Here is a 22,181-nt window from a genome sequence, read left to right as displayed (position 1 = left end):
AGAGTTTGTAAAAGTTTGGTGCAGTTTGGTATAGTTTGGTACAGTTTGGTACAGGTTGGAGCGGTTTGGTACAGTTTGGTACATTTTGGTGCAGTTTGGTTCCATTTGGTGCAGTTTGGTGCAGTTTGGTGCAGTTTGGTGTAGTTTGGTGCAGTTTGGTGTAGTTTGGTGCAGTTTGGTTCAGCTTGGTAGAGTTTGGCTCAGCTTGGTACAGGTTGGAGCAGTTTGGTACAGTTTGGTGTAGTTTGGTGCAGTTTAGTACAGTTTGGTTCAGCTTGGTAGAGTTTGGTGCAGTTTGGTACAGTTTGGTAGAGTTTGGTGCAGTTTGGTAGAGTTTGGTTCAGCTTGGTAGAGTTTGGTGCAGTTTGGTAGAGTTTTGTGCAGTTTGGTGCAGTTTGGTTCAGCTTGGTAGAGTTTGTTACAGTTTGGTGTAGTTTGGTGCAGTTTGGTTCAGCTTGGTAGAGTTTGGTTCAGCTTGGTACAGGTTGGAGCAGTTTTGGTACAGTTTTGGTGTAGTTTGGTGCAGTTTGGTACAGCTTGGTACAGTTTGGTGCAGTTTGGAGCGGTTTGGTACAGTTTGGTGCAGTTTGGTAGAGTTTGGTGCAGTCTGGTGCAGTTTGGTTCAGCTTGGTAGAGTTTGGTGCAGTTTGGTGCAGTTTGGTTCAGCTTGGTAGAGTTTGGTGCAGTTTGGTACAGGTTGGAGCGGTTTGGTACAGTTTGGTGTAGTTTGGTGCAGTTTGGTACAGTTTGGTTCAGCTTGGTAGAGTTTGGTGCAGTTTGGAGCGGTTTGGTACAGTTTGGTACAGTTTGGTGCAGTTTGGTACATTTTGGTGTAGTTTGGTGCAGTTTGGTTCAGCTTGGTAGAGTTTGGTACAGGTTGGAGCGGTTTGGTACAGTTTGGTGTAGTTTGGTGCAGTTTCGTACAGTTTGGTTCAGCTTGGTAGAGTTTGGTGCAGTTTGGTACAGTTTGGTTCAGCTTGGTAGAGTTTGGTGCAGTTTGGTGCAGTTTTGTTCAGCTTGGTAGAGTTTGGTGCAGTTTGGTGCAGTTTGGTGCAGTTTGGTATAGTTTGGTACAGGTTGGAGCGGTTTGGTACAGTTTGGTACATTTTGGTGCAGTTTGGTTCCATTTGGTGCAGTTTGGTGCAGTTTGGTGCAGTTTGGTGTAGTTTGGTGCAGTTTGGTTCAGCTTGGTAGAGTTTGGCTCAGCTGGTACAGGTTGGAGCAGTTTGGTACAGTTTGGTGTAGTTTGGTGCAGTTTAGTACAGTTTGGTTCAGCTTGGTAGAGTTTGGTGCAGTTTGGTAGAGTTTGTTGCAGTTTGGTGCAGTTTGGTTCAGCTTGGTAGAGTTTGGTGCAGTTTGGTAGAGTTTTGTGCAGTTTGGTGCAGTTTGGTTCAGCTTGGTAGAGTTTGTTACAGTTTGGTGTAGTTTGGTGCAGTTTGGTTCAGCTTGGTAGAGTTTGGTTCAGCTTGGTACAGGTTGGAGCGGTTTGGTACAGTTTGGTGTAGTTTGGTGCAGTTTGGTACAGTTTGGTTCAGCTTGGTAGAGTTTGGTTCAGCTTGGTACAGGTTGGAGCAGTTTGGTACAGTTTGGTGTAGTTTGGTGCAGTTTGGTACAGCTTGGTACAGTTTGGTGCAGTTTGGAGCGGTTTGGTACAGTTTGGTGCAGTTTGGTAGAGTTTGGTGCAGTCTGGTGCAGTTTGGTTCAGCTTGGTAGAGTTTGGTGCAGTTTGGTACAGGTTGGAGCGGTTTGGTACAGTTTGGTGTAGTTTGGTGCAGTTTGGTACAGTTTGGTTCAGCTTGGTAGAGTTTGGCTGCAGTTGGAGCTTGGTACAGTTTGGTACAGTTTGGTGCAGTTTGGTACATTTTGGTGTAGTTTGGTGCAGTTTGGTTCAGCTTGGTAGAGTTTGGTACAGGTTGGAGCGGTTTGGTACAGTTTGGTGTAGTTTGGTGCAGTTTCGTACAGTTTGGTTCAGCTTGGTAGAGTTTGGTGCAGTTTGGTACAGTTTGGTTCAGCTTGGTAGAGTTTGGTGCAGTTTGGTGCAGTTTTGTTCAGCTTGGTAGAGTTTGGTGCAGTTTGGTGCAGTTTGGTATAGTTTGGTACAGGTTGGAGCGGTTTGGTACAGTTTGGTACATTTTGGTGCAGTTTGGTTCCATTTGGTGCAGTTTGGTGCAGTTTGGTGTAGTTTGGTGCAGTTTGGTTCAGCTTGGTAGAGTTTGGCTCAGCTTGGTACAGGTTGGAGCAGTTTGGTACAGTTTGGTGTAGTTTGGTGCAGTTTAGTACAGTTTGGTTCAGCTTGGTAGAGTTTGGTGCAGTTTGGTAGAGTTTGGTGCAGTTTGGTGCAGTTTGGTTCAGCTTGGTAGAGTTTGGTGCAGTTTGGTAGAGTTTTGTGCAGTTTGGTGCAGTTTGGTTCAGCTTGGTAGAGTTTGTTACAGTTTGGTGTAGTTTGGTGCAGTTTGGTTCAGCTTGGTAGAGTTTGGTTCAGCTTGGTACAGGTTGGAGCAGTTTGGTACAGTTTGGTGTAGTTTGGTGCAGTTTGGTACAGCTTGGTAGAGTTTGGTACAGGTTGGAGCGGTTTGGTACAGTTTGGTGTAGTTTGGTGCAGTTTCGTACAGTTTGGTTCAGCTTGGTAGAGTTTGGTGCAGTTTGGAGCGGTTTGGTACAGTTTGGTGCAGTTTGGTGCAGTTTGGTACAGTTTGGTTCAGCTTGGTAGAGTTTGGTGCAGTTTGGTGCAGTTTGGTGCAGTTTGGTATAGTTTGGTGCAGTTTGGTTCAGTTTGGTTCAGCTTGGTAGAGTTTGTAAAAGTTTGGTGCAGTTTGGTATAGTTTGGTACAGTTTGGTACAGGTTGGACCGGTTTGGTACAGTTTGGTACATTTTGGTGCAGTTTGGTTCCATTTGGTGCAGTTTGGTGCAGTTTGGTGCAGTTTGGTGTAGTTTGGTGCAGTTTGGTTCAGCTTGGTAGAGTTTGGCTCAGCTTGGTACAGGTTGGAGCAGTTTGGTACAGTTTGGTGTAGTTTGGTGCAGTTTAGTACAGTTTGGTTCAGCTTGGTAGAGTTTGGTGCAGTTTGGTAGAGTTTGGTAGAGTTTGGTGCAGTTTGGTAGAGTTTGGTTCAGCTTGGTACAGTTTGGTGCAGTTTGGTAGAGTTTTGTGCAGTTTGGTGCAGTTTGGTTCAGCTTGGTAGAGTTTGTTACAGTTTGGTGTAGTTTGGTGCAGTTTGGTTCAGCTTGGTACAGGTTGGAGCAGTTTGGTACAGTTTGGTGTAGTTTGGTGCAGTTTGGTACAGCTTGGTACAGTTTGGTGCAGTTTGGAGCGGTTTGGTAGAGTTTGGTGCAGTTTGGTGCAGTTTGGTTCAGCTTGGTAGAGTTTGGTGCAGTTTGGTGCAGTTTGGTTCAGCTTGGTAGAGTTTGGTGCAGTTTGGTACAGGTTGGAGCGGTTTGGTACAGTTTGGTGTAGGTTGGTAGAGTTTGGTGCAGTCTGGTGCAGTTTGGTACAGCTTGGTAGAGTTTGGTGCAGTTTGGTGTAGTTTGGTGAAGTTTGGTTCAGCTTGGTAGAGTTTGGTACAGGTTGGAGCGGTTTGGTACAGTTTGGTGTAGGTTGGTGCAGTTTGGTACAGTTTGGTTCAGCTTGGTATAGTTTGGTGCAGTTTGGAGCGGTTTGGTACAGTTTGGTGCAGTTTGGTGCAGTTTGGTACAGTTTGGTTCAGCTTGGTAGAGTTTGGTGCAGTTTGGAGCGGTTTGGTACAGTTTGGTGCAGTTTGGTGCAGTTTGGTGCAGTTTGGTTCAGTTTGGTTCAGCTTGGTAGAGTTCTGTGCAGTTTGGTACAGTTTGGTGCAGTTTGGTGCAGTTTGGTACAGTTTAGTTCAGCTTGGTAGAGTTTGGTGCAGTTTGGTACATGTTGGAGCGGTGTGGTACAGTTTGGTGCAGTTTGGTTCAGCTTGGAGCGGTTTGGTACAGTTTGGTGCAGTTTGGTGCAGTTTGGTACAGTTTGGTGCAGTTTGGTGCAGTTTGGTGTAGTTTGGTACAGGTTGGAGCGGTTTGGTGCAGTTTGGTGCATTTCTTTTTTTTTGTTTTTTAACCTTTATTTAACCAGGTAAAAAAATGTTTGAGAACCAGTTCTCATTTACAAACATGACCTGTACCTGGTATAGTTTGGTGCAGTTTGGTTCAGCTTGGTAGAGTTTGGTGTAGTTTGGTGCAGTTTGGTGTAGTTTGGTACAGGTTGGCGTGGTTTGGTACAGTTTGGTGCAGTTTTTTTTTTTTTTTTTTTTTTTTTTTTTTTAACCTTTATTTAACCAGGTAAAAAAATGTTTGAGAACCAGTTCTCATTTACAAACATGACCTGTACCTGGTGTAGTTTGGTGCAGTTTGGTACAGTTTGGTCCAGCTTGGTAGAGTTTGGTGCAGTTTGGTACAGTTTGGTTCAGCTTGGTAGAGTTTGGTGCAGTTTGGTACAGGTTGGAGCGGTTTGGTACAGTTTGGTGTAGTTTGGTGCAGTTTGGTGCAGTTTGGTACAGTTTGGTGTAGTCTGGTGCAGTTTGGTACAGGTTGGAGCGGTTTGGTACAGTTTGGTGTAGTTTGGTGCAGTTTGGTGCAGTTTGGTACAGTTTGGTGTAGTCTGGTGCAGTTTGGTACAGGTTGGAGCGGTTTGGTACAGTTTGGTGCAGTTTGGTACAGGTTGGCGTGGTTTGATAGAGTTTGGTGTGGTTTGGTGGAGTTTGATACAGTTTGGTTCAGTTTGGTACAGGTTGGCGTGGTTTGATAGAGTTTGGTGTGGTTTGGTGCAGTTAGATACAGTTTGGTTCAGTTTGGTACAGGTTGGCGTGGTTTGATAGAGTTTGGTGTGGTTTGGTGCAGTTAGATACAGTTTGGTTCAGTTTGGTACAGGTTGGCGTGGTTTGATAGAGTTTGGTGTGGTTTGGTGCAGTTAGATACAGTTTGGTTCAGTTTGGTGCAGTTTGGCGTGGTTTGGTAGAGTTTGGTGTGGTTTGGTGCAGTGTGGTACAGTTTGGTTCAGTTTGGTGCAGTTTGGTGTGGTCTGGTACTAACAAGAGACAAACAACAACTCACATTCGCTCCTAGGGATAATTTTTGGACGGTGGGTGTACCTGGCCAATAACCAACCAATGTTGTCCTCTTACATTATTGACAACTTTATTTCAGTTTCATTGGCCTAATTACATTTAAAATGGCTGAAATGTTTACATTATTGGCTGTAGGTGCACTGTTGGTAACTACACGTCAAAAAATGTTTACAAATTAAATTAAAAAATTTCAATAACATGATATTGCTTAAATCAGGTCTACAGGCAGCAGGTTTCCACAGAAACTAGTACTGAGGTGAAAGTTTATAGCTGCACAAGCTGGAGCTGATCCTCTCATTTTCTTTAACCCTTTACTTTCCTGCTCTACTTTCTGGTAGATTTTACAGACTTTACTATAATGAATCTTTTTTAAACAATTGTGGAAGTAAACCAGCCATCGCTATCAAATAGTTCGGGTATGTAATAACCGCAACTGTATCAAGGTTTGATCATTTAATTACTCTTATTAACTGTTATCTCAACACTTTTTTAAAAAGAAAAAGATTCTCATTATTATTGTCTAAGGAAAAATAAAAAATGCAAAACAAAAAATCTGAAAGATAGTAACAGTGCTGTGCTGGTTGGAGTGTTCAAATCGCTGTTGTGAGTCGGGTTAGAACTCCAAAGAATGAGTCGGCTGTACTTATGCAGGATTTATTAAACCAACTGAGCTTTACAGTTTGTCCCTTATACACACTGGAGGTCTTGGTTGTGTGGTTCTAAAACAGAAATAATATAATAATAAATAATAAATAACATAATATCAGCACCTAACTAATACAAACACAGGTGCAGTTGCAGCATAAAGGCACAAAGTACGTAGTTTCTACATGAACACAGCTGCTTGGTAGCAAACATAGCCTGCTCATGTCAACAGCGCATGGCATCAATTAAGTGAGTTGAACAGGTATATTTACCAAATAAACGGCATTACTGACTTTAACATCACTTAAACAGCACTTACTTGACTTTACGCACAAACATCCAGGTGGGATTACAATAAACTGCAAACTACGACTTAAACTGTTACACCAAACGTAAGACTGGTAGAAACTTCTCTCGTCGTCTCCTCTTTCTCTCCCCTCTAGCCTGACAGGCTGCTCATGAGTAGTCTAAGTCCCGCCCCTTAGTGCAAACATTAAGGGGTGGGATGGTGAGGTACGAAGGGCATCATCAGAGGATTTAGAGCCAAAATAACACAGAGGATCCATATCGGATCTGAAAACCAGTCCAGAAAATTCTGACTTGATTTCCAGGCGACACACTTCAGTTTCATTTAGTCTGTGTGTGTGTGTGTGTGTGTGTGTGTGTGTGTGTGTGTGTGTGTGTGTGTGTGTGTGTGTGTGTGTGTGTGTGGATAGGTGGGTGGGTCATTATCACACAGATACAGAAATGTCAGAACCCACTTCACCCCTTCCCTCATCATCAGCACTTTAATAAAATCATTCATCTCCCTCCACCCCTTCATCTCTATTAACTCATTTCCCACCTCCATCTATCACTCCCTCCACCTTTCCCTCTTTTCCTTCTTCTTCCTCATCCCCCAATCCCCTTCCATCTCCTTCTTTAACATCTCCTTCCTCATCTTTTCCACTTCCTGTAAACTTTTTCTCTTCCTCCTGCTCCTCATCCTCCCATTCTCCTCCTTCCTTTCCGAGCTCCTGCCCTGACTCCTCCTCTAAGAATCCTCTCCTCTAACAGCCCTCATTAACTCTCCCCCTCGTCGTACCGGGCCTCAGGCAACACATATGGCAGTCACGCGTCCACACCCGTAAATAACACACACACACACACACACACACACACACACACACACACACACACACACACACACACACACCAGCGCCAACTGGTGTCCCCTGTTGATTCCTCCTTGAGGAGACCAGGTCCTGCCACTCATTTAATCCTCCCTTCATCCTCCTCCTCTGCATCCCATTAAAGTTCCCTTTCTCTTCTTCATCCTCCCATCCTTCCTCCCTCACCACATTAACTTCAACGCTCCTTTGTCCTCATTTATTTTGCTCTCTTTGCCGGCTCTTCCTCATTGTCTCTCAGTGTTTGTTCCAGAAAAAAGTGTGTGTGTGTGTGTGGAGGGAATGGAGGAGGGGTAGTGTGAATGAGTGGTTTCCAAGGCAACAGAGCCACACTGCCGCAGTGGATATGTAGGGGAGGTGGAAAGGGTGAGGAGTGTTAAGAGTGAAAATGAGAATGAATGTGTGTGTGTGTGTGTGTGCGCGTGTGCACATGCGTGTGTGTGTTTGTGTGTGACGAGCATTGCTGCAGTGCCGATGGCAGAGTGAGACGCTGTCGATGCATCTCTGTTCAAGCTGTATGACTTTAAGTGGACGTGCGGGTCGACACTCGGATTGTTGTGAATGGAGCAGCATCGTGTGCTCGGCTACACCCGCCGGTGTGCTCGGCTACACCCGCCGGTGTGTTCGGCTTCCAGCGAGTCCCAACTTGAGTCCTCCAACCTGAGCAACCGTGCAGCAGGTTTGTCCTTCCCCTCTGATCAGACTTCACAGCGGGAGAAGACATGCAAATAAACGGCTGAAAAACGAATAAATACGCAGGTGATGATCTGACAGCACCAGAGGAAGCTGGTGGGGAGTAAAATAAGCTGAGTACCGTTCCCAAGTCTTTCAGTGTTGCTTCCAAGCAGCCAGACCTTGTTCTCATATCTTGAAGTCTTAAGTAAAGATCTTTCAGGGTTTTCTTTGGACATTTCCTGCTTTTTCACTTATAATTGGTCCAGTTATTTTACCTGACCATTTCAGAGGACTGTTTGTTTGTTCAGCCACTTTTCTCTGACCAACAATTCATCCAAACATAAAAAAGGCCCCGAACTGAAGGGATGAACCGGTGTTACATGGACATGTAACAGACAACGTGGCAAAGAGCCAATATTAAAAGATCCTTAGGCTCCTTCTTTCTAGCAGCTTGTCAAAGACATTATTTGTCACATTGCATCTATGAAAAACAGCAAAGACAGTTTGGAAGACAGGAAATGGTCTTTTATTATATAGTATTTATATAGTGTAGCAACAAGATGATTCCCAAAGAGCTGTTAGCTGGAAACTTGGCGTATCTCAGCATGATGCATGATCTTTAAAATGAGTGGAGGACTAAAGAAGAGTCAGGTGGATGTATAAAACTTAAACACTTCAAGAGAAAATGAGATTTTTCTGAGCGCCGCGTAACTGGTGCCGGGGCATCACCTTCTATCACCACAAATCCAGGCTGCTCGCTGGTGTTTCTTCACGAGAAACCAGGGAAAACTTTCTCTGGTCACGTGACTTCTCACCTCGCCGACTGGAACAGTCGAATACACGACAACTGTCTGGCAACGCTCTAAATTACTCGTAGATTTCACCCAACAGCCCGCTTCCTGCCCTGCATCGCAGTGATGTGCATGCACGTTTGCATAAATTACTGTAGAATTGATTTTAAGCTCATTATAACTGAACAACTTGTTTTTGCCTCATATACAATTTTTCATGTTTGTTCGTGTTTCAATAAACCGCTGCACCTGTTCCTGGGAAAATAAGGAAACGCAGGGTGTGTCCAGACCTCTGCAGGAGGCTTGATTTTCGGACTGTGGCAGCTGTGCAGTCAGACGAGCTGCTCTATTGTCTTTATTAGCGACTCCCACAAACTCCAGCTGTCAAAGCCGCGGTCAGAATGAGACGAGATCATGTGGAGGAGTTTTCTACGACTTGTCGGCAGCGACAGCTGGTCATTAAAAGTTGTTGTTTGTGTGCTTTTTCTGCCACATGGACTGAAACGGGTGTAAAACCAACCTGCTGTGACATGACTGAGTGAACGTGAAGGTGATTCCACCCAATGAAGAGTCACACCAGAGATTCCACTTCCTCTGCTACTGTTTGGACCTCAGCATCAATTTAACCTCACACTGCTTCTACTGTTAGCAGGAAACACACACACAGAGGCACTGTCACAGAGTAAAGCAGCCAAAGGCGCTCTCCTCTCGCTGTGAGTCCTGAAACAGTGAGAATGGTTTCAGACATGAGCACAAACACACACCTGAGCGGGGGGCCGATGACGACGACGATGATGATGCAAAGCGTTCAGTAATGAGAGGATGAGCATGACAGGGATTCCTGCAGCAGTAGGAGGAAGACCGAGAGATGCCTCCATCTCCAGCTTTGATCTGCAGCTCCCTCCTGTGGCAGGGCTGAAAGCTGCAGCCCAGCAAGCACCAGTCAAACCAGTCGGACCAGTTCTGTGTCAATAACTAAACGTGGATTCAGTGTGACAACAAACAAAGCAAAACAGATCCGAGTTGCAACCAAAGTCCACTCACTGACTGAATGTGAGGTTTTAAATAATCCACAGATCAGCTCTGCCCATTTTTCAGTAAGTAAATCTCTGCAACCACAAGGACCATCTGAAGACTTCTGGAGTCATAGCAAAGGGAGATTTGTTAAGATGTGTAAATACCAGGATGAAGGATGTGAGGATGACACATAGCATGTTCTGCATATCAAAACAGATTTTAAAAGCCATTAAAAAGGAGCATAAATATATAATAATAATAATAATAATAATAATAATAATAATAAAGAGCCGCTTTAAAACAAGCAAAATCATTTAAAGAGATCACAGATGAGACTTGAAAATGAAGAGACTCCGCCTACAGGTTTACAGCTTTTTCCCTTTATCGTTGAAGTGTGTGTGTGTGTGTGTGTGTGTGTTTGTGCAGCAGTGATAAAAGTCCTACAGCAGCTTCACCCAAAGTAACACCTGCTGGTAAAACACACCATTGGCTGCTTGTTTTACTAGTTTTTATTCACTTTTTTACATCAGATGATCAGTTCAATATTTGTAATAATCAGGTCAATATTTCATGAAATCTAGACCTAAAAAGGTCTCACCTGTGCCCCCTTTTGCCGGCCCTGACCAGGAAAATCTGTTCCTAGCTCCTTCTTACATAGCAGATCTTTTATGCCATTACCCTCCACGTGTATCCCTGAGGTCCCCCGGCCCAAGACTCTCGGTGGTCCCCAGGTCTCGACTGAGCCTCTGAGAAGGTGCCCCAAACTCTGGAACGACCCCCCCCTGCTCTTAACCTGGACATTTTTACATGTTTAATTCTTTAACCTTCCCTGATGTGAAATAGTTGTTTTCTGTTTGTGTTTTTATTTCTCTGGATGTTTACATGTGGTGTGTGCTTTGTGTGTTTTTAAATTGTGCTGTTTTTAAAAATAAGTAAAAAGTTGCACCAATGAAAACCTTCTCTGTCAATACAAACAGCTTCATGTGCAGCTAAATCTTCTTCAGTCATGTTAGATTTGGATGATTAAAGTCTGAAGAAACTTTTATTAATTTAAAAAACAAGGCCCTCAGTAGCATGTGGAAAAGCCACACATGTACGACTCCACACACGATGTGCTGCACACAATGAAACTTCAGGTCCTCCGACAGCAAAAAGAGCCAAAACATGAAGGTGAAAACAGCCAAGAACGGCCAAGAACTAAACCGTGGTCTATCATGCCAGCTTTGAGCCCAGATCCAGATCCTACAGATGTTGAACATCTGTAAAAGTCTGGAGAAGAAACCCTGAGACTGCTGGAGTGGTTTGCTCCAAGAGTCCGATGACCTGTGCACAGGTGCAGAAGTCTCAGTGAGAGTTGTTCAGTTTGTTTGATTTCCATTAGTTAAATTCCAGCAACATTTCATTCTTACCTCCACCAAGTCCGTCATTTATAATAATTAAAAAGTTATGGACGATATTAATTAAATTTTCCGGGATGAAGGAACAAGCGATTCCGTTCTGGGGGTAATCCGGATCACCGTCTGGATCCAGGAATATGTTTAAGGATTCTTTGCTGTGGGGAGATGAGGATAATTTTGCCATTACAGCCTCTAACTCATCAGATAACGCACAGAATCATCAGCAAAATAAAAAGATGAAGATGTTCTAATCTGACATCGTTTGACCTGGACCGTGTTGATATTCTGCATCTGGTGATCCAGAAGGTTCCAGATATGGGGGTCCAGGGTGGGCTGTTTAGGGGTTTTTCTCAGGTGAGTGGCTGGGTGGAGGTCTGCTCCGTCCGAGTGCTTCTAGCTCATTATTACTTTTCTGTTTCAGGTTAGTTGTCCTCATGTCGAACACCAGTAAACTCTGAGACGCACCATGTTTACGTTGTTTGTCCTTTATTTACACTTTAGGGCAGCAACTAATATTCTGATGGTCGATTAGTCACGACTGTTTAAACGACTAGTCCACCAATCAGATTATTTATCTCATGATTATTAAATGGATCTTATTTCACTTTCAGTTTTGAAGTCTTGCATGAGGTTGTTATGGAAGTCCGACGTTCCTCCTCTTTAAATGTTCGAGCGTTGCAGACGTACTTCCGTGGTACACAAGGTCCATTTTACAAACATGTATTTATTCTGTAAGTTTAACATGAAGTTATTTCAGACTTTTGACGTCCTCTGTCACCGTTTTGCTCCCTGGTCGGACGCCATATTTTCCCCTGGCGGACTTTATTTATTGAGCATGTGCAGCAGAGATAGGAAAAGAAGACGATGCCTCACTCTGTAGTTTTTTTTGTTGCAGCCCCATCCCACTTAGATGCAAGATCTCATCTTCAAGGGAGTTCTGGTCAAGAAAGCGACAGAAATGCTTTCATTAAGGTGATAGCTGATAATGATCTCACGCAGGCCTTGTGTGAACAGGCCAGCCAGATGTTTGGTGCTCTTGAGACACTTATGTCTTCCATCTAAACAACAGGCCTGCCTTCACAACCTGTTTTCATCTCCCCTTCCTCGGGTTCAGCCCCCTCTCTGCTCTCTGCCAGTCTAACTATCAGTCAGTGTCTTTTGCTCGTGTCTCTGCGATCAGACTGCTCAGCGGCTAACTTGCTGCTTCTTTCAGACAAAGCTGCAGCACTGTGTTTCATTTGCTTGTTCTAATCAATAATACAAGCTTTTAAATACACAGTGTGGCTGGATCGGACCAACACACACTCCGCTGACACACTTTAGATGAGTCCATCTGTGGAGGAGCTTTGTTTGTCTGTAGATGAGTATGCACATGTATTGCAGTGTAATGTTGGCTTGATTTTGTAAGCGAAGTGGCTGTGTGCACCTTTTACCAGCTCACTGAGAAAGGCAGGCCCTGGAAAGTCTGATCCTGCTTGGGTGGTTTTCTGTCACAGTTCTTTCGCCTTCTTCTTTTCTCCTGGACATTGGCCCTGTGAGTAGCCTCGAAGTTGAACATGTGTGACAGCTGCTTTCTTCATATTCATAGTATGTGAATAATCCAGGAACACTAGCTAGTCTGGCAGCGTTGTGGTCTGCAGCTTCAGTTTGAAGATCCTCCGAACAGGACTGTGCCAGCTGTGAATGTTAACATGCTCTCAGGTTTACGTGCTTTAGCGGATGACATTTCCCCGTCACGCCCAACAAGCTGCAGCAAAGTACAAAACAAGCCAAGCTGGAGATTCTCACGTCTTCCTTCACCTTCTGCACGCGAGTCGCGGTATCACACGTTTTAGCTAGCAGACTTTTCCAGAATTATCCTTGACAGACTGCTCAGACCGGAATGATGAGCTGGAGCAACCTGGAAGTTTACTGCTTCTCTGGAACGCTCCACAACACTTCTCTTCTCTTAGCTAAACAACGTTTTTCTATGGAAACCTGGAAACCTTGGCTCTACACATATTTTAAGTTGCCATCTTGCTTTTTTATGTTTCCAGACTAAAATATATCCAAATTAGTGACATACTAAATTAGTAAATCATGTCAATATCCGAGCCTGGTTCCAATATTAGATCAAATCGGTCCCAACTCTGGCTCCAATGCTTCGACTACCAGAGGAGAATTCAAACTCTGGTCCTCGAAGGCCAGTATCCTCCACGTTTTGTTGTTTCCCTGCTCCACTACACCTGATTCAAATCAAATGGATCCAACAGCTTCTTGTCAACTTTTCACAATGACCCATTAATTTCAACCAGGTGTGACGGAGCAGGGAAACAACAACAACCTGCAGGATTCTGTCGCTCGAGGCCAGAGTTTACCTGTATGACCTTGGGCCAGTGATGATTGTCCGTCCTGGAAACATGACCTGCCCACCGTAGCTGGACATAAGCAGCATGGCCTCCACGCTTCTGACTGATTTTTCAGACAAACAGACGTCTGAATGCGCTGCCAGCCTTAGCATGCCTTTAGCAAGTTACACTGCCGTAACTCTTCAGACAAAGTCACAAGAAGAGAAATTTGCTGCTGGAAAGCTGCTTTGTTTGATACTCAGGCCTGATTTCAACGAAAACAACTTTAACATGACAGCAACACGTTGGCAGGTGAACGTAGGACTTACAGGATGGAGTTTTTTGGGAGAAATGGAAAAAAAATGAAAAAGAAATTCTCTACATAAACACAACGTAAAACTCCCAGCATGCATTTCTGGGGATGCAGGTTGGACTTGGACGACTCACGGCTCATCACAAAACGCAAAGCTGTGGATGTTCACTCACAGGTGTAGTAGGAGAGGTTTCTAACATTCTGACCTGAGTTCAGCAGCTCCTGCTCCATCACGCCACAGCCCAGCACCTCCATCCAGTCGCCCTGGAAACGCACCTCCATCTCGAAGGAGGGATGAGTGAAGGGGAAGTAACAGTCGACCCACCTGACCTCCACATCTGACGAGGAAGAGGAGGATAAAACGGCGTGTTATTTAGGAGCAGGAGTGAAACGCCGAACATCCACGCTCGCTACTCACCTGCTCCAAACAGGGTGGTGACGAGTCGCGTCAAGGTGTGTTTCAGGTCGAACTCCACCAGCTTCACGGCCTCCAGAGTGTGGCTTTCCTGCTTGTGAGGAGTCCGCCGGCCTCCACGCTCAAACAGAGACAGGTCCTCACCGCTCGGGACCTTACAGAACAGCTGAGAGACACGTCATCAGAGGTCGGGTTAGGGTTAATTAAAACACTGAAAAAGAAAAAAACTTATTTGTTTTTTACTTATTTTTAATTTTTATAACAGAAAAACATTTTTGAGATGAAATATTTTCAGGTGTACCGACATCACCCCAACAATCCAACTGTCCCGCCCCAGCCAGCATCATCTCACGATGCCTACACGGATCATATTTGTCTTCAAACTGTTTGCAGTTCATGAAGAAGATCTAAACAGTGATAAAACCACCAGACGTCATGGCCGGTTAACTGGCTGATCAAACCTTTGGCTATTTGCTTTTACTGAATGAATTTTACATTAGATTAACACATTAGCTGTAATAATCAGTTAATTATTTCCTCTAATTCACACCTTTTTTTTCCATTTACTAAATTTTTTCCTGTCGGTACCCGTTTGTAAGATTTAACTTTAACCACCCCATTATTCTACCTCATGGTTGGAGAAGAGCCGCACTCCCTCCATCTGGTGAAAGACGGGGAAATGACTGGCATCGATCTGGTCCCGTCTGTAAACATCTCCGGCCAGTAGGAAAGCATCCAGACCGGACCTCACCAGCTCCGTCTGGTGGGCTGACGTGTGAGCGCGAAGCATCGTTTTTCTGACACAAACACACGTGTTTCATAAAAATGGGTTAAAGTGAAGATCAAAACTGAAGCTGCTTTAATTCCAAGCTCAGCTCAGGATTTCCAGAATCTGAACTAAACTGAATCCCCAGTAAAACCAGTTTAACCAACAGAGCATTTCTGCCAACAGATGGAACCAGCAACTTGTTTGGCTCCTATTCAACAGGAATTCCTTCACGGGGCTCTGTTCACTACAGCATGTAGTCAATTCTAGGGATGTACATCTCTCCATTAGCAGACAAGTATGATTTCACAACTCCGTTTTCAAAAACGTAAAGACACTGCAAAATTTAGACACGAAAAAAAAAATGAGAGAATTTCATCACCCCACATTTTATCCCCGACAGAATATAAACGAGACATCAGACGTTGAAACAAGACATTTTACCGTTCCAACTTTATTTATAAAGCCCTGCTGGAAAACCACCGCTGAGGTAAAGTGCTGGATAAGCAAACACAGAAAATACAACAATCAACAGGGAATAAATAACAATTAAATAACAATAAGCAATTTTAAACAAATAATAAAATAAAAGCACAGCTCACTAAAACAGGGTCTCATGCTGGGCTGAAAACCAAAGAATAAAAATGGCTTTAAGAAGAGTTTGAACCCTGGACAATCAGGAAGCTTCCCTGATGTGGAGGCAGAGTTTGGTCCCTCTGAGCTTCCGTCTGGCTAACCCCAAAATAAAGAGCGTTACAGTAATCCAGCTGAGACGTAACGTAGGCATGGATCACTTTCTGACCTTAGCTAGCTGCCTGATGTGGAAAAGCTGGACTTCATTTCAGATATACCGATCCAATTTAAAATCATGTCCATCTTAAAACCCGAGTTTGAGACTTGTTGGCTTTAAAAAACCTGCCAAAGGATCCAGATCAGCAGATGGGGTTCACAAAGGCCACTGGGACCAAACACCATCACTTCAGTTTTTTCCTCTTTAAGATCTAAAAAGTTTAGGGCCAACCAGGCTTTGATGTCTTCGAGACATGCCAGAAGAGGTGCAGGGAGAAAGCATTTTTCCTTTTGAGTGGCGCGTGTCTGACTATCGTCAGTGTGAAAGTGAAAAGAGATGCCTTCTCAGGACGACCCCAGGGGCAGTAAATACAAAGAGAAAAGCAGACAACTTAAAACCAGACTGAAAAACCTCGAAATAATTTGCTTCTAGAAACTCTTTCAGCTCTATGTAAACTCTATGTTTTCTAAATTTCTACAGGAAGCTTGGAGATTGGTTTGAGCACACTGGGATCAAGGCTAAGCTTTTATATTAAAGAGGGAGTTCACCCTAAAATGTGTTGTTGAGCTGTAAAAACATAGAATTACTTCACTGTGATAAAAAAGTACTTATACTGTTGATAAAATGAGTAATTTTTTCATTTCTCTAAAAAACAGGATTTTGTGGGTAAAAAGTGGCTCATAATCCTACAGGCTAAAACCAGGTTTTGTTTTTCGTGATGTAGAGCCGTACCTGATGCTCCTCTATGTCACTGGAAAATTTAAAACCTCACAGTCCCTCCCTGCATATGCAAACAGGCGGGTCCTCGCCTTGCAGGCATAGAAAACCATGCCCACCAACGCCTCTGAACAGGCTGTGCAGGCCAGCTAACAGCGCTAACGGCTCAGTGCTAACAGCTCAGCGCTAACAGCTAACAGCGCTAACGGCTCAGTGCTAACAGCTCAGCGCTAACAGCTAACAGCGCTAACGGCTCACACTGATACGTTCAGGACCACCTGGTTCCTGTGTAGCTGAGGAGATTCAGGAGGGAAAGTCTTCCACCTCAAAGACGCTCTGTGGTGTAGCTGCTTGGTGAATCTCGCTTTGCATTTTGCCATTGAGCTGAGCTGCTGTCTGTCAATCATTTCTGCCTGTGTATCCCGACCCGCCCACTCTCCACCCCCTGATCACCCCAACCATCGCAGTTTCAGGCATTTTTCTAAATTTGGCAGTGGGTGGAGTTACGCAGAAAGTAGGGGGTGGAGCTACACTTTAAAGGCTACAGTGTAATAAAAACTGAAGCATGATCTACCTCTGCCTTGCTCAAGAGCACCAGCAGAAAACTCGACTGGTTGAAATGGTAATAATAAAAGTTGGAGATTGGGATAAGACACAGAACTGTCAGCACTCACCTGTTCAGGTAGTAGTTGTCTCCTCGTTTCCTACTGGGGTGGCCGGGCGGGATCAGCAAGCTGTATTTAAGCACATAAAGACTCACTTCAGAAATCGCCGCCATGATTTAACTCCTCCGAAGAGGCTCAGCGGATGACCATCCATGTTAGGATTCGTCATGTGCTGCTACTTTTACTGGTTTTATTATTAAATGTGTAACATGAGGTAAGATTTGATAGAAGGGTTTGAAAATTAAAGTACATCCTAAAATGTGTTTTTGAGCTGTAAAAAATATAGTATTACTTAATCATGATGAGAGCCACTTAGAAAATTTGTATTTTCTAAATTTCTTTAAAATTCAGGATTGTGTGGGTCAAAAATTATGGAGCAAAACCAGTTTTGCTTTTCACACACAATAATATTACCGTTTACAAACCATATCTGCACCCGAACCGTCCCACACCCGCTGGTGGAGACGAGGCTTAACTGGGGGGGAAAGTCTTCCACCTCAGCAGACCGCTCTGCGGCGTCGGTGCTTCGTGAATCTTTATCGCTTTCTATCTTCCAAATGGTCGCTGAGCTGCTGTCATTCAATGATTTTGCCTGTTATTCACTCCACCCGATCACCCCCACACCCTGCAGTTCCTGGCATTTTTCAAAATTCGGCAGAGTTTTACTTCAGGCACAACACCAGAGGACTTTTTTTTATTTTGTTGTGTTTGTCTGAATTTAACCAACAGCACAGAGCTTCTCCAGCAGCGTTTCAGGGTTGGTTAGAGCTTTAAAAAAATTTAAAGCTAAATCAAACATAAAAAAAAAATCTGCTTCAAAGTCCTCTGACAAGTTAAGTTTCAGAGAAAATCCGTTGAGTCATTTAAGTTCATGAAAAATCTCCTTACCTGTCAAAGTTCTGCTCCACAGTCACCACAGGACTCAGGTTGTCGTGGACAGAGAAGAGCGGGTTGCCCCAGCGACCAGTGTAGGTGCTGTGGAGGGATGAAAACAAGCTGTTAGCGCTGAAAGATTCAGAGATTCACACGCAGAAAATCTACAACTTCACTGGAAAGTTGAAACCCACAATGCACTGAGCTTCGGTTTTCAGGCACTGGGAAAACAATGTAAACGTATTCATTCATTCTCTGAACCGCTTAGTCCATTACGGGTCGCGGGGAAGCTGGAGTCTGTCCCAGCATTAACAGGTGAGAGGCAGGTACACCTGGACAGGTCACCAGTCCATCGCAGGCAATATAAAAGTATTTCTGTGTCATTTCTAACACATTGAACATGTGATGAAGCGCTATCTGATCATATTTCCCAAACCTAAACGAGTGCTTTTAGTTCCTAAACCTAGGAAGGAAACTGTGATCCCAAAACTTAAATCAAGCATGTGGTGACAGAAAACTTGTCCAAAAGTGGTTTTGAACTATATTCTTATGTTTCTGGGTTTTGGGACTTTTCTCCACCTCTTTCCAGCTTTTCAAAGACCAGGATGCCAAGCAAATTCTGGTCCACCATCTGAGTTTTCTTCTTCTTCCTGACTTTGTTCTTCTTGGTCGGTGGTCGTTTTGGGCTATAACACACCCAAACAAGCAACTGTTGTAACTGAATGACGCTGATTTGTTCAGACGGTTGGGTCAGCCGAAGCGTAGTGTGAAAACGAACTAAACGAAATGAAGCTGTCCAATCAAACCGAGTCCCCTGGACGATCCTGATGGGAATAACTTCTGTATTAATCTGTCTACTGTGCTACCTCTTTCTTTTCCAAACACTATCGGAGTGGGGTCATGAAGACTCATCTCTTCAGAAAACACCTCTCCAAACACCTCTAACACCCAAACACATCCAACAAGGACTCACTTGTACTTCTGTAGTATTGTGTTGTATTTTTCATTTAAATAGACTTTTTACTTGATGCTGCCTCCTGGGTTACTGTACCAAAGGTTGAATGTGTGTGCAGAAGACAAAATGTAGATGTTAATCTCAGAGGTGCTCAGGGTTTTAAGAGAACAGAAAAACTGGGAATGAAAACATCTTTCAAGCTGTCGTACATTGTACCAACAGAACTCCTATGACATGAAAACACAAGAGAAAGGGGAGGAATGAAGTCATGTCAGATTGATGAAACGCTGCCATCTTGTTTAAAATTGCCCTGCAGGCCTCAGGTGTCCTGCTGCTATCAGAACATACATGCTTTTCTAAAGACTGAAGTTCACAACCTGTGAATGACTCACAATCCACAGTCAGCCCACACCCTCACCGACTGTTTAATGACTTATTAATGCAGCATTAACTGTGTGTGGTGTGTTACACTGATGATTCTTTCTCTGGTCTATTGAGATTTATATGCTGGATCCACAAAAGAAAGGGATAACCTTAACTATGCAAAATAAAGGATAAAATGTGGGAATAATAGAATAAAAGTTTGGAATAAGGAAGATCTGCTAGAACAGTATGTGAACCATTTTTTACTCATAGATTCAACCAGGTGGTGGAAACCTTCCTCAGAGGTTTTCTCCATATTAACATGACAGCATCACACAGTTGCTGCAGGTTTGTCGGCTGCATCCATGATGAGAATCTCCCGTTCCACCACATCCCAAAGCTGCTCTACTGGACTGAGATCTGGTGGCTGTGGAGGCCGTTGGAGTCCAGTGAACTCATCGTCATGTTCTAGAAAGCAGGTGGAGATGATCTGAGCTTTGTGACATGGTGCATTATCCTGCTGGAAGTAGCATCAGAAGATGCTCCACTGTGGTCATAAAGGGATGGACATGGTCAGCAACAATACTCAGGTAGGCTGTGCTGGTTAAACCAGGCCACGTTGGTACTAAGGGGCCCAAAGTGGACCAAGAAAATCTCCCCCCACCATTACACCAGCAGCAGCCTGAAGCGCTGATCCAAGGCAGGATGGATCCATGTTTTCATGATGTTTCCAGCAGATTCTGAGCCGAGCATCTGAATGTGGAGCTGAAATGGAGACTCATCAGACCAGCAACGTTTCTCCATCTTCTATTGTCCAGTGTTGGTGAGTGTGTGTGAATTGTAGCCTCAGTTTCCTGTTCTTAGCTGGCAGGAGGACCCGGTGTGTCTTCTGCTGCCGGTTGCCCCGGGGCCGGGTCCCGGGGTGCCTGCGCTGGTGGGCTGCTGGATCTGTGGGGGTTGGGTCAAGGGGGGTGCTTGGGGCTCGCTGTCCGCTGGTCCGCCTGGGGTGTCCCCCACGGGGCATGGTGGGTGGGTTGTGTGTGGCGTGACGGTGTGGTGGTGAGTGATTGTGGGTGCGAGTGTGGGGTTATATGGGGTGCAGATTGAAGTAGGTGGGGAGTCGGGGGAGGGGGCCGATAGCACCTTGGTTCCCGGGGTGTGCAGCTGGAACATCGGGGTGTGTGCTGGCCTACGCCGGGTGGCTATCTGGGGGGGCCCGGTCCTCCTAGGCATGTTGCGGGCCCTCTGCCTTTGGGGGGTGGGGCGGCCGCCTCTGGGCTCCTGGGGCCCTGGGCCCTTCGCTTGGGCTGCCCTGGGTGGGCCGGTCCCTGGCGGGGCCGGCGGCTGCTGATCTTGGCCCACTGGGGCCTGTGCCCCGGGGCCGTGGGGGGCTCTTGCTGGGGCTCTCCTCTGCCGCCCTTCGAGTGGGGCTGGAGTCGTCTTTGTGGTGGGGTGGCTTGGGTTGGTGCTCCGGGTCTGCTGCTGAGGGCCCGGCCCAGGCCCTGGTCTGCCTCTGGCCTCCGTGGAGGCGAGGTCGCATTTGCATGATCTCACTCACCACTCTTCATCACTGATCACTCCTTGTTTCTCATGCTCTGCATGCTGACACAGTCACTGAGTTGTCCAGTGGGTTTTAATACTAAGCGATAATTATTAAATTTTTTTTTTGTATTTTTCCTGTGAGTTAGTATCTGGTCGCTGTTATGTCTTTTTGATTTGGTTATTATTTAAAAACTCTTAATGACTGGCAGCCCTGTTTTTTTTTTTTTCTGTGTGTGTGTTTCTGCTTTTGTAAACGTAGGAAATTTTCTGGTGTGTTCATGTACAGGTGGAACAGTTTGTTGTCTGGTGATGGTGTCGATTGAAGGGTCGTTTCCTTCTGTCTGTGATCTTTTTGTCTCCTTTCTTCTTTCCCTTTTGCTCTCTTTGCTATTTTCCATCTTTTTCTGTCCCCTCCGGTCAGGTCCAGCAAGATTACATAGATTCCGTGATTCAAAGTAAATAAATAAATAAATTAATCAGATTATCAAGAGGAGCCTTACCCATAGGCCCCCCCTTGGCAGAGCAAATTTGTTCAGCACGATACAGCAACCAGATTATCATTTTGCTGCTGTGATGCTGGACAGGACAAGTTAAAAAAAAAAAAAAAGTAGTTTATAAGTACAGCAAACTTCTGAGGTGACATGATCAACCATCTGTTGCTAGAAGAAACACTTGAACAGCATGTTTGTGAATTTGCATTGACTGCATGTTACTGACAGGTGCCACCTAGTGGCTGTTGGTATTAACTGCATGCAGATGACTGAAGCATACTTCCATGTAAATGAAATGATTTCAGCACCATATGCTCGCACCAAACTAAGTGAGCTTCAGTGAGCTTGTTAGTTGCGTCACTTTAGTTCCTTAACATCTGCAGTTATCTGGTGACTTTATTCATTGCCTACCTGTAGAAATGAGCCTTGATTCTCTCCTTGATCAGCCACAAAGGATGATGCATTTGGTTGTGAAGGTTACGGCCCACCTTGTCCAAGATCTTTGGAGTAACATTGGTAAAGTCATCACGAGGAAAGGAGTGGCCTAACACGTCCACTGAATCCTGACCAATCACAGGCTGAGGGGTGTGGCCATCTGTGCAAAGGCATCTGCATGCTGATGCGTAACCATTAACCCTGACCTCTGACAGCAGGCGATAGAGCAGACAGAGGGGCCGAGGAGAAAGGTATGGCACAACTGATGGACCTAATATCATGGTGATCGGTCCATGGAGCTGGAAGGACAACAGAGTTATAAAATAGATTAGATTGGAATATAAAACAAAGACAACATACAGATGACTAAAGCAAAAGTAGAAAATAATCCAAAGCATTTCTTAAGAGTTTTTTAATATGAATTCTTTAGTAACAGCTACCTGTGAATGGTGACCAAAAGCAGCCACTTTTGTCTTGATGTTCATTTAGTTGAACACATTTTTGTTTGCCATTGAGCATTTCACATCATATCGGCAGTTCAGGCTGGCTGCCACAGAGAAGGAGTGTTTAGGAATAAATGAAAGATAAACTGGTACATCATCAGCATAGCAGGGAAACGCGATATCAGATACTTTCAGACCGAACAGTACTTAAGGTTCTCTTTAGGGTTTGGGGGACTGGGCAGCTTACATACAATATTTGTTTTTCTCAGGTTGCATTTGCATCACAGATTTAAACACTGAACTGATGCAGTAG

General features: G+C 44.6%; 1 protein-coding gene across 3 annotated transcripts in view; it reads right to left on the bottom strand.

Annotated features, from left to right (window-relative positions):
• Nucleotides 1-22,181, bottom strand: part of fars2 (phenylalanyl-tRNA synthetase 2, mitochondrial) — a 295,775-nt gene that overhangs the window by 154,349 nt on the left and 119,245 nt on the right. For all 3 annotated transcript variants that reach the window (XM_041968862.1, XM_041968861.1, XM_041968860.1), the window contains exons 3-8: nucleotides 21,402-21,724; nucleotides 17,655-17,741; nucleotides 16,776-16,835; nucleotides 14,457-14,625; nucleotides 13,832-13,994; nucleotides 13,620-13,751 (exon numbers count right to left, since the gene is read on the bottom strand). In XM_041968862.1, coding sequence (XP_041824796.1) covers nucleotides 13,620-13,751; nucleotides 13,832-13,994; nucleotides 14,457-14,625; nucleotides 16,776-16,835; nucleotides 17,655-17,741; nucleotides 21,402-21,706 — 916 coding nt within the window. In that variant the 5' untranslated portion in view covers nucleotides 21,707-21,724. The remainder of the gene's footprint in view (nucleotides 1-13,619; nucleotides 13,752-13,831; nucleotides 13,995-14,456; nucleotides 14,626-16,775; nucleotides 16,836-17,654; nucleotides 17,742-21,401; nucleotides 21,725-22,181) is intronic.

Source organism: Melanotaenia boesemani, chromosome 18 (genome assembly GCF_017639745.1).
Source record: "Melanotaenia boesemani isolate fMelBoe1 chromosome 18, fMelBoe1.pri, whole genome shotgun sequence".
NCBI classification, from domain to species: Eukaryota; Metazoa; Chordata; class Actinopteri; order Atheriniformes; family Melanotaeniidae; genus Melanotaenia; species Melanotaenia boesemani.
Note: the sequence above shows the minus strand (reverse complement) of the source record. Positions and strands in the feature narration are given on the sequence as shown.